This window comes from Chinchilla lanigera, unplaced genomic scaffold (assembly GCF_000276665.1).
Source record: "Chinchilla lanigera isolate Chin_1 unplaced genomic scaffold, ChiLan1.0 scaffold00022, whole genome shotgun sequence".
NCBI classification, from domain to species: Eukaryota; Metazoa; Chordata; class Mammalia; order Rodentia; family Chinchillidae; genus Chinchilla; species Chinchilla lanigera.
The window spans coordinates 5,110,755-5,123,176 of NW_004955423.1; the positions used below are offsets into that span (position 1 = coordinate 5,110,755).

At 37.6% G+C, this 12,422-nt stretch overlaps 1 protein-coding gene across 1 annotated transcript in view; it reads right to left on the reverse strand.

The window, feature by feature from the left end:
- Nucleotides 1-8,934: 8,934 nt before the first annotated feature.
- The window catches only part of LOC102022829 (guanylate-binding protein 6-like), a 19,167-nt gene continuing 15,679 nt past the window's right edge, over nt 8,935-12,422 (reverse strand). The window contains exons 7-9 of the mRNA XM_005385353.1: nt 11,347-11,449; nt 10,820-11,013; nt 8,935-9,592 (exon numbers count right to left, since the gene is read on the reverse strand). Coding sequence (XP_005385410.1) covers nt 9,371-9,592; nt 10,820-11,013; nt 11,347-11,449 — 519 coding nt within the window. The 3' untranslated portion in view covers nt 8,935-9,370. The remainder of the gene's footprint in view (nt 9,593-10,819; nt 11,014-11,346; nt 11,450-12,422) is intronic.

Genomic DNA, 12,422 nt, shown 5'->3' on the forward strand with positions numbered 1-12,422 from the left:
AGATTCAGATATGTACAAGAATTGGCTCATACCAGCTCATATCAATCAATTGTATATATCTCTTCTCAAGCGTCAATTCAGTGAGTTCACTTTGGTAGCCTGAAATCAGTATGATCAAATTATTCAGAAAATGGTTAAGTGGTACAAATCAAGACATTTTTTGCAGTCAACCTTGTGATAATAATTAATCAGTATAATAGATATATGTAAGTATTATAATCTCAGGCCAGTTTTTAAAACCCTGGAAAAATCTTGCTTTAAGAAGTTAAACAAGAAGCTCTAAAGGTCTTATCTGCTATCACTCAGTTCTTCATGGTGTTAGCTATCATGGATCTCTATGATAATTAATTTGAATACTCATTTTGAAAATATCTAACTGTAGTTATAAGCAGAATAATGAGTTAACAATGTATGAATAAGTATAAAATCATCAGTGAGAAAGCCAACGAAGTTCATGTGTCTCACAATGACTTTTGTTTGTCTCATATAACATTTGTGTATCAGGTTCCTATTCTTAATGATTGCTAATCTGGAAATGCTATGAGACATGATTTGAATTTGATCCGACTTCCAGGTTGATGGTAAGAATGATACAAAGATCGTTGCACTGGCAATCCTTTTGAGCAACACCTTTTATACAACACCATGAACAAAATTGACTAGTGCTATTGACCTACTGCAGTACCCCTTTGTGGTACAGGATGGCACCAAAGCCAGAGAGATCTGCACTTACCAGCTACATGGCTGTGAGATCTTATGAATCACAAAAATGAAAATTTTTAATTATCTGTATACCTCTTTGAATCTATTTCATGCATTCTAATTCTTTTCTATACTATTCATTCAAGATTTCCATCATTCTCCTGTTCTCCTGTATGTTTTCTTATTTATGTCTTCTTCAGATATTTTGAGCAATTCATTCATTATGTTTGTCATTTTTCTTACCTAAGAGATTATTTCTGATCTAATTTCCTATATAGCCTCATGGATTTCTTTCTTTAATTCAGTTTCCATCATTTCAGAAATTTCAGGTATATGTCTTCCAATTTCTTCTATGTCAATGTCTCCTGGATTTTTTCTGGTTCAGCTGTAGGTTTAAGATTACATTTTGCTTCTTTGTCTTGTAATTTTCTATTTCAAAAAATTTTTCAGTTTTTCATGTGATGTTCCTTGTGAGTTTTTATTCTAGGTAGCTATATCTCTGTTATTAACTCCTCTCTAGGAAGGGTCTGATTTTCAGGGATGTCTTCTGAGTGTAGGAGATCCTTGGTTTCTGTCTGTCCCAAGATCCTACTTTTATAATTAATTGAGAGTGGGATGTTAGTATCTGTTTGGCTTAGTCCCCAATCTTTTGTTGTAGGGCTGTAATGATTTTATTGCCCCAGAGCTTCCCAGTATTGTTGCAGAACAAAGAACAACTGATTACAAGAGGTATGACATACTACATAAAGTCATACAAATAGCAATAATGATAGCATCAAATACATTTTAGAAATTGACACACTGTTACAAGTATTGATTTTGTACTTTAGACCATAGGGGCAAAGAGTATAGTTAAATAACAGATGCATCATAAGTTAGGCATTTGTATGTAAAGTGTTTCCACTTGGTAGAGTGGATTTACCCTGTGGTGGGGAAATTTAGGGAGATGGTAGGTAAGATGAAGATAACTGGAAAGGAAGTAGAAGCAAGGCTGGAGGACAAATGCTGGTCACACATGGTTTGGGAAGTTAAAAAAGGGGGTAGAAAAGAAAGAATAAAGAAGTATTCTAGGGATTATCTGAATTTGGTCTTTGAGTTTGGGGGATGAGATTAGTACAAGAAAAAGAGAAACTAAAAAATTTGAGAGAAAAGAATGAAAGAGGAAAAAGAAAAGAAAGATAAAAACAAAGATAAGATAAAATTAAATTAAATTATGTATATTAAAAAAAGGAAAAAGGAAAGGGGGCAGTCCCACCCAATTGTTTCTACTCTGTGTATCTTTGTCCCTAAGTAAAATACTGGATCACCTAATTTGCCAACTGTTGGCTTGTATTTTGGGCTGCCAATACTGCATGTAAGGGGTAGGACCAGGCACCTGTGATCCTCCTGTCGAGCCAGTTCCTAAACCTCCAGTGTTTACCATGCTTTTTTTCCCCATGAATTTCTTAAAATGTTCTTTGTCATGGAACATCCTTAATTTGGGAAGATAGTTTTGCAGGATATATCAATGTAGATTAGAAATAGTTTTGCTAAGGGTTTGAAAGCCTTCATTCCAAGCTTTCCTGGCCTTTAAAATTTGTATTAAAAAGTCTGTTGTAGTTTTAATCAGTTTAACTCTGTAAGCTATTTTTGGTTTTCTCGCATAACTTTTAAGATTATATCTTTGTGTTAAACTTCTGGGATTTTGAGTATGATGCTTTATGAAGTTCTTATTATCATATCATTTTATTTGGCATTCTGTAAGCCTCAATTATCTCTATATTAGAGTATTTCTCAGCTTTTTTGTTGTATTTTCTGTAAATAGATTTTATAAATTTTTATATGTGCTCTCTATTAATTTCTAATCCACTTAGCCTTAGGTTAGTCTACTTCATATTCTGTTGTACCTTTTGTGTAATTTTTTTTGCTCTCTTGTCATTTCTGAGGTTAATATAAATATATTATCATGTGATTCCATTTTGTCAATTTCTAAAACCCCATCTTCACATTTGTTATTTCTGCTGTAATGTGAATTAAGTAGAATTCTTTGTGTCTGACATTTCTGTTTGGCACCATTTTGTGGAGTCTATTTCTTTGTAAATTTGTCTTACATGTTTTCAACCACTTGGGTCAGCTCTTCCTATTTTTATTTGTTTCTCCCATAATCTCATGGTCATTCTGTTTGATAATTCTAGCATCTTTTGGCCTATGTCATTTTTGAGCTTCCTGACTGACTACCTTTATGTGCTCTTTAATCATTTCTGACAGCTGAATTTTCTCGTATTTGATTTCCTTTCCATTAGTGTCCCTGGATCTACTTTGGGAGAGTTGGGAGTCTGTGGAGGCATTTTTTGCTTTGATTTTTTATGTTGTTAATTATGTGTGTGTGTGTCCTTATGTGCATATATGCTGAGTATTGAGATTGAATTGACAGAAGAGTACTTATTGTTGGAATAAAGATGTCTTTTATTAGAGTTTGTTTCCTAAGTACATGTTCTTAGCTTTATTTACTAAAAGACATTGTTAATCACTTCAGTCTATTCATTTCAGTTGGTTTGGACCTTGTCACTCTAATGTGTAAAACAGAAGACGTAGACAGGAGCCATCCCCACACAGGGTGAATTTCACTAATTCTGTCACCTATGTCTTCACTCTGTTAGTTATTTCTTTTACTGGGCAGAAGTTAATTTCTTTACCTCTTCCATGTTTTATTCTTCTCTTATTTATTGGACTCATAATAAGAAAATATTTTCTTATTTCTATATCTCAAAGTATGTCCTTAATGATTTCCTCCAGCAGCTTTAGTATTTTAGATCTTATATTTGGGTTTTTGATCCATTTTTTGACTTTTGTGGATGGTGTGAAACGGGGATGTAGTTTCTGTCTTTTCTATATTGATGGCCACTTTTGTGTGCACTATTTGTTACAGAGCTTGTTCTTGTTCCAATGTACATTTTTGGGCTCTTTGTAGAGAATCTTAGGTTTTTGCCTATGCCTTCTAATCTTCTATTCCAATTAATCTTCATATCTGTTTTCATACCTTCCTTGTGCTGGTTTTATAATGATGACCCATATTATATTTTAAAATAAATATCACAAATCCTCCAACATTGCTTTTTTTCTTAGAATTGCATTACCCATTTGAGCATGCTTTTTGTTGTAGTTCTGTGAAGAATGTCACTGATATTTTGGTGAGGATTGTATTGAATCTTTAGATCACAATCAGTGATACTGCTATTCTAATAATGTTAATTCTGGTGATCCATTAACATGAGCCCTCTTTTATCTCCTAATGTGTTCTTCTATTTTATTTTTGTGCACTGGTTTGTAACTTTTATTTTAGAGGTGTTTCACTTCTATGGTTGGTTTGATTCCTAGGTATTTTATTTTATTAAAGCTAATGTTAATCCAAATGTTGTATTGATATTTATCTCAGCCATTTCATTATTAGAACTGAATTATTTATGGGCCAGAAGTATCTGGGCTTCTGTGGGCACTGGTGCCACTTCTTTTTGGATCTCTGAATCTCACCAGATGACCTCAACTCATCTTCTGGACAGGCATTTGGAAGCTGGGATTGTGTACTAGCTGGACATCTCATGCCAAGCATAAAACCACCTATGACCACAGTATGCCTGTGTAAGGAGCAGTAGTAAGTGCTTCCCTTCTGAGAGACCCCCCCAAACCTTGCTAATTTTCCTGTACATGTGGCTTTTCCAGCCTGTGGCTGACAAACAAGTTAACATGTCGTGTCCCACCATCTGTGAGCAAGCAGTAGTCTAAGAACAGAGAATAGGACATATCTTTCGGGAGAACCTCAACAAATCAAGCAAGGTGTGATCTAAAGTCTAGGATGGTTGGTAGTCCAGAGTTTGCCTTTAAAATTGGAGCCCTTATGTAGAGACCTCATCTCTTGCTAGTTCCTGCCTCTGTTCCCAATTCCCTTGCATTTTGGTACATTATATCATAAGAGGATATGTCTCTTTTGACAAATGAAATTCCATAAGGAAAATTCAACCCACAAGGGCAGATTATACATCTTTTTAGATAGCAATACAAACTTGAGGCCAAAGTTATCATAAGAAAAACAGAACGATTAAGAACAGAGAGAAGAAGAGTTAGTCTTAGAGAATTTGGCTCAGGAAAACATAACGATAGATCTGGTTTGGGATCCAGGAGAATACAGTCAGCACAACTTCATTCATAGCTGTTGCCAGTGCAAAACTGAAGTTTCAAAATGAAAAAGACCATGGTTTTTCTTTCCATCTGCCATACAGGAAAGCACTAGGCTAGTTTTCCACATTCCAACTTCCAACTCTCCCTCTCTCAGTGAACAGCACCACAAAAGCCAAATAGTTTGGCATTCCTGACAGGTGAAAGCCTTTTGGGAGCAGACAGTGACAAAAAGGGAAGTTGAGTTCCCCCAAAGAAGAGAGACTGAAGGAAAAAAGTCTTACTGAATATAAAAATAAATAATTATCGTAATGTTTAGTATTATCAATCAGTTTTTTCAATCAGGTTTGTCTATGTTAAGCCCTGTCAGACTGGGTGTAACTAAAACTTAGTTGGTGGAGTAGTGAAAGTGTAACTTTAACAATTTTCCATTCTTTCATGAATGAATCTTCACATAACAGTTTTCAAAATAATTTCCATTTAAGCTAGAAGTGGTGGCACATATCTGTAATACCAGCTACCTGGGAAGTTGAGACAGGTTCTTTTCAAATTTGTGGATCGTCTGGCCAAGTTAGTGAAATTCTGTGTTAAAATAAAATTTTTTAGAAAATGCTGAGGATGTAGATCAGTGATAAAGCCCTTGCCAAGACTGCTAGGGCCCTGAGTTTAATTCCCAGTACTAGAAAAAATTGTCTCTATTTCCCTTTTGAAAAAGTATGTTAAGTTATTCAATTGTGAGTGACAATAATATTTTAATCAGGATGTATATTCTACCTCAGACTTAGAAAGTGAATTAGGGAGAATATTACCTTATGAAGAGGAAAAAGAGATCCTAAAATGAATGCACACATACACACACACACACACACACACACACATATATGTATGTATATATATATATATATATATATATATATATATATATAATATAATATAATAAAAGCACTCTGATTAGCCAAATAACCTTCAGGATACACAAAACTTGACATCACTCTTGTTTCATTTTTTCTTTTGGCGGGGGAAGATTTGTTGAGCACTTTATCTTTTCTGTTCCATTGCTGTGTGTGTTTGTTATTATGCTGATTACATAGTTTTTATTACCATAGCTTTATAATATACTTTGAAATCAGGTAATAAGATGACTCCACCTTTGTTTTTCTTTCTCAGTATTGCTTTAATTATTTGAAATTCTCATAGTTCCATACAAATTTTTGGATTGATTTTCTGTTTCTAATGAAAAAGGTCATAGGAATTTTGATAGAGATTGCATTCATTCTGTAAATAACTTGGGTAGTATGGGTATTTCAACAATGTTATTACTCCTCATCCGAGATCATTGGCTACCTTTACATAAATTTCTGTCTTTTTAAATTTCTTTCATCAATATCTCATAGTTTTCATGTGCATATCTTTTACATCCTTAATTAATTTGTAAATGCATTACTGCTTTTGATATTCTAGATAGCAGCATAATATTAATTCTTTTTCAGATAGTTTGTTGTTAGTGTATAGAAATGCAGTTGATTTTTGTTTATTGATTTTGTATCCTGAAATTTAAACAAATTCATTTATTAGTTCAGTTGGTGGAGTCAATAGAGTGATATATATATATGGAGAGAAAGAGAGGGACAGAATTTTATTTTTTTCTTTCTTATTTGAATGCCTTTTATCTTTTTTTCTTGCCTTGTTGTTCTGGCTAGACTTCTAGTACCGTGAAACTAGTGAGAGTATATATCCTTGTCTAATTCCTGGCCTTGGAGAAAAAGATTTTAGCTGTTGAATTATAGATCCAAGTCTTTAAATGGTATCTGTAGGGACAAGTCCTAGAAATCTCTATTTTTAATGTAAGGCTCAGGTAAGTCACTATCAGGGATATTTGAAATAGATATAGTGTAAAGAAGCTGAAAAATTCCCATAAGTTAATATTTTTCAATTATGTCAGTCAGAAAGTACAATCCATATCCACTTCAAAGGAAAAATAAACAAGTATAAAAAGTTAATATATAATAATAATTTTAAAAGTCGCTAATCTCAATCAACTTCAACAATTGCCTAACAGACCCTCAGCTTATCACCAGTCTCCCTTAAGACACTGCTTTCTTTTTTCCCATGACCCTACATTCTCATTTCTCCCTTATAAATTTAACAGTACAGGTTTAGCTAACATATTATATAAGACAATATAATTCCCAGTTGACACAAGATGAAGGTTGTTAATGTAATTCTTCCTTACTATTCAGTCAATAGTTTTAGATTTCCTAATCACTTAAAGACAAACAAGTACCATGAAGAGACATTGACTTAGGTTTATGTCAAATGAAAGAGATTAGAAAACCGAGATATATTTTTATAACATATTAGCATTACTAGGTCCAGACAGCTCTTAACTACAGAAGACACTTGCAGTTTCAGGATTTAGACTACATACAGGGAATCTAAGCCAAATTCAATATAATAATGAAGGAAAGGAGTCATGATCTTGATAAGATGAGGTTGGTGAAGGGGAAGTGTGTGTCTGTGTCTTGCACATCTGCAATGATCTCTTAGGTGGAACCTCACAGCAAGACAGAATTTACACAGGTCTAACTTGCAGCATCCAACCTTCTAGCTGCTGCCTGCAGGCTGCTTATTGCACTTTCACAAGCAGTGACACGCTCACAAAGCCCCATAAGAGCACATGCTTTAGAACCCAGACTATGAACATTTCAAACTTCAGTTACAAAACTCAGAAGATTGGTTAGCTCTTTACAGTTGAGTATTTACTGGCATAAGTCCTGGCTTCTGGACAAAGGAGCCTCTGAGCTGATGAAACTCTCCAGAGAGAAGGCATGGAAACTTGGAGTGTGCATTCTAGAACATGAGTTTTGTCTTTTTCTAGTGCCTTGAACCCAGAAAGGAGAGAAAAACAGGAGGTCACTTTCTGGATACTTTCTCTGCCTCTTAACTGAGGCCGAAGAAATGGACAGTTATTGCAAAGTTCTATACCAGAATCTTCTTTCTGTGTGGGTTTCATCTGTAACTATTAGGACATGATATACTTTGTATGGAAGATGAAATACCTCGAGACAACCCTATTCAGCAGCCTTCCACCAGCAGTACCCATCAGCCAGTCTTTGATTGTACGCCCAAACCATGATACCTATTCTTGAAAAAAATACCTTCTTTGTTTATACTAAAGTCTGCTTCTTATTGACACCAATATCCCCTTAGAGTCACAAAAAGTTGAACGTCCTTCACAGTGGTGGGTGTAGGGTAGGCCTGGACCTTGTCTATCTCACCAACCAGAGGACTCTCAGGAACTTTACAGTACTGATGGTCCTGGCATCTTGTTAGGTCTGCCACCCATCAGCATGACCAGAGGTATTTGATAGGTCACTGTAGTCTGCCATCGGCAGCGGGAGACCCAGGCGCTGCCCCCGCCCCGGTGCCATGTGAAGACCGGAGAGGCCCTGGTCAGGCGGCGCCGGCCACATGGGACAGAGCCCGCTGCCGAAGAAGGGTCGGGGGTCGCAGCCTACTCTCCCGGAGCGCGGCCCGGCACTGAGCGCCGCCAGAGCCTCCGCCCGCGCCGCGTCCCCGCCTGAGGATCCACGCCCCAGAGCTGCCACAGCCACCACCAAACAGCCTCGCCTCTGCCGCGGGGGAGAAACCTCCACGCCCACCGGAGCTGCTCCTGTGCTCCGGCGCTCCCGGCCGCGGCCTCCGCCCTCCCTGGAGCCAAGGCCCGGCCCCAGCGCCCGCACTGCGCGGTGGAGAAGCGGGAGGAGGCGCGGAGCTGCGGGCCTGGAAAGCAGAGCTCGCCTGCAGGGCAGATGGCAGGGCCCGGCTTTGGGGCGCCCTCAGGCCTCAGGATCGCAGGGGAGCGCGCCCGCCCGTCCGCGCTGGGACCCCGAAGATACAGGCTTTCTCAAGAAATTCAAAACACATAGTATGTAATGAAAATTATATATCTTTTCCACTGTTGATTCCTACGCTTTCCCCCCAGAAAGACCCAAGGATGCCGATGTCTCATGAAACTTTCAAAAGATACCTTTTCTTGTAATATAATAATGTCATGTATAGTATTGATCAGACTATATATGTGCTTTGGGAAACTTTTACTTCATTTTTTATTTTAAATTTACAGTATCCCCAAGATCATTCTATATTCAGCAAACTAGAGAGTCACTCTCATTTCACGTCTTATATTCTAGTACCAGCACATAATAAAATTCATATTATGAATTTATGCACGTGACATTGACCTAATTTCCAAGTTTTGCAATTCAAAGCATTATCTCAGTGGACTTCTTCTTGTATATATATGTTGTTGCAGGCGTGTGTTGCCTAAAAGCGATTAAAATGTATCCGTCAACAGGTACAGCCGTTTGTTCGAACGTGATCCAGGCACAGATACACTCCAAAAAGCAACTTCTATATTTAAAAATTTTGCTGAATGAAAATGAAAAGCATGTGCCCCAGAATAGGCCAACACATACATCTATAATCTATAATTTTCTTATAAGAAGAGCAAAGTTTATTTTAAAAATGAGCCAATGTATTTAACAGCCTTACCAAGAACTTCACCAGGAGTACCCAATAGCTCTATTATCCCTTCGCCCACGATATTTAAGGCTCGTGTAATAAAGGGTTCATTACTGCTCTCTATGGCTTTGATTCTACTCTTCAAACGCTTTAACTCCGCATTCATTGCCTCAGATTTCTTGTTGAATCCTTCTTCAAGCAAATCCTTTTGGAACTAAAATAAATGAATAAAAGTTGAGAGGGAAGTACAGTTTTATAACACTGCTATTCTAAGACTGACATTTTATTTAAAAACTTTGTCAAGCTGAATTTATATTATATGTACAAATGCTTTTGTAATTATCACAAAAATAATTAAGCAACAAAAATATCTGAATTGGACCAGATATTGTGAGAAGGAAGTATAGATTAGCTTTACTAATATTCATTCAACATTCAGTCCTATTGTGCTGAAGTATAAGATCAAATTCTGTTCTTGTCAAAAGAAATATCTTGGCATGATTCTCAGTCCCTCTTAAATAGCATGGTAATGATATGGTGATGGTGGAAACTTGTTAGCTGATCTAGAAATTTGTTATACAACTTCCGGATGAACAAGGAGAGAATTCCTCTGATATCATAAGCTAACACCTGCAGGCTGCCCACATGGGGAATTCTAATTTACATCTAAAATTCCCACCCAATACTCATTTGTATGGAAGGAGATTGTCCCATTTGGGTGCTCTGTTCATCCCTGGATTTATCTGCTGTGTTCAGTAGCTGCATATACTGTGAAGGAGGCAGGACCTGGTCAGAGGGGGGGTCACAGTTTAACCCTTTCTGGGACTGGCTGAGCCACTGGCTGAGCAGTTTTTCCTACACCATGCTTCTGTGCTGTGCTATTTCTGCCTTGGAGCTGGCCAGCTATGGATTTAAGCCATCAGCCAAAATAAAGCTCTTCTCCTATAAATTGTGGGTATTAAGTGTTTGTGCCACAGATGGGAAAGTGAATAGGACATCTGAAAATAACCAGTAAGTTTATTGACAGAAGCTGTCAATACATTGTGCTTTTAAGCGTGAACATTTCTGATAGTTTTATGGCAACATAGATTTATCTCAGGGTCTTTGGACAGTAGTAGAGTCCCTGACAATATTGGTACTGTTAATGCAATTCTATCATTTTATAAAATCCCAAAGCAGCAATATAAATGCCATTCATATTCTTCAAGAAATTAATCAAAGGAACTATAAGAGTCAAGACGATTTGAATTCTCTAGATGCTACATGTGGAGAAAAATTCAAAAGGGTCACCTTTACAACAAAAATAGCCAAAAATCCAGAGCTTTATTGAATTACGGACAACAAATGGTGATGGTCCCTCCTTCCATGATCTGGATATCACCTTCACCGTCCTGCAAGGGTACCGAGGACGTCAGACACTACTGAGCCGAGGTGTACTCACCTTCATTAGTTGCTCAAACATCATTTTCTGATCTCTGAGGAGGTTTTCTCTCTCCAACAGTAGCTTCTTTTCCAGTTGCTCCATGTTTTCCTTGTGGGTCCTCTCTAGAGCTGCTTTCACTTGCTGTAACTCCTGTTCTTTCGCTGTGGAAATTTCCTGTCCCTTCTGAGCTGCCTCATTCTTGGCCTTCTCCACTGTGCCAGGAAAATTTCAAAATGGAAGAAAAATAAATGAAAACTAACACTATGTTCCTGAGCTCAGAGACCAAGGCAAATCTGAAAGGTAGCACAGGAAGGTCATAGAATTCACACAGGTCTACACTGCTCAGAACATGTTTCAGAATGTGATGGAAAATGTGCTGCCCCTGTAGATGACATAAAACTACAGCTCCCTTCTATTTTTCACAATCATCTGCATGCACCCTCCACAGAAGGAAAGATGCTACACACTGGAGAACGTTTCCTGTTGGGTCTGTCAGAATGACTGTGGAAATCTGCACACCTGGGAGATGCACCTTACGCGTTTACCTGCCATGTCCCTCTCCCTGTCAGTGAGAGCTTTATCTGACTGCAGGATGGATTCCTCTATTGCCACCTGTGACTGCAGGAACCTTTGGAGCACCTCTCCTGCCTGTAAAACCAAGAAAGAGCAAATAACTTACCGTTTGGAGAACGGTTCTGCAATATAAATGTATGCACACCATTTTGCTTTATGGTTAAACTTCCAGTGGCTCTCTACAAAGGGATCAAGCTCCTCACTGAGATCCTCCAGTCCATGGCTCTTGCTTCCCGTCTCCCTCCCTGTATCCTTCTCCCAGAGCTCCTTCCTGCCACTTGCTCTAGGTTCCAGCCAGTCAGAATAAGGTGCAGTTGTGTGAACTATAACCTCTGCTGCTTTTCTGCATTTTTCTCCAATGACATAAACTGTACCTCTCTCTTCCTGCAATGAGCTTTTTCTTTATGAAAAATTTTTATGTGACAGGGTCACTCAGTTCAAAAGTAAAAATGCTCACATTGAAAGGTGATATCACTGAAAGTTAGATTAAAATGTCTAGGAAAGAGTTTATCATTAAGTGCATAAGCAGTAACAATTTCATTATGTTTATTAACACCATCTCTATAGAACATTCTCCTAGTTTGATAAGTAATGTCACTCAATATGCAAATCATCAGCCTGGAGAGTGAAGACTGAGTGAACCTTGTAAATCACCAGCATGTAGCACATTGCAGTCATCTTGTTGTATGAAGAAATAGGTAATTATTTTCTGTCCCTATTGACTTTTTGAACTCCTTACAGTTTTTTTAGGAACAAAAATTTTTATTTTCAGGAACATAGAGCAGACAGGCAGAATTAAAGACTAAAGTGATCTCTGAGGTACAGCCCACTGGTAGAGCACATGCAGGAAGCCCTAGTTTTGATCCCCAACCCTGGGGGAAAGAATGAAAAGAGTTCATGATAATCTGTTTTCTTGTTGCTCATAGCTAGTTCTGGAAACCCTTTGACGTTATTCTCTGGACTTTCCCAGGTTAACTTATGTTGGGGACCATTACAAAGTGGCTCTGAGCAGGATTTAATATTAACCAATTGGCTTTCCATGTTTACT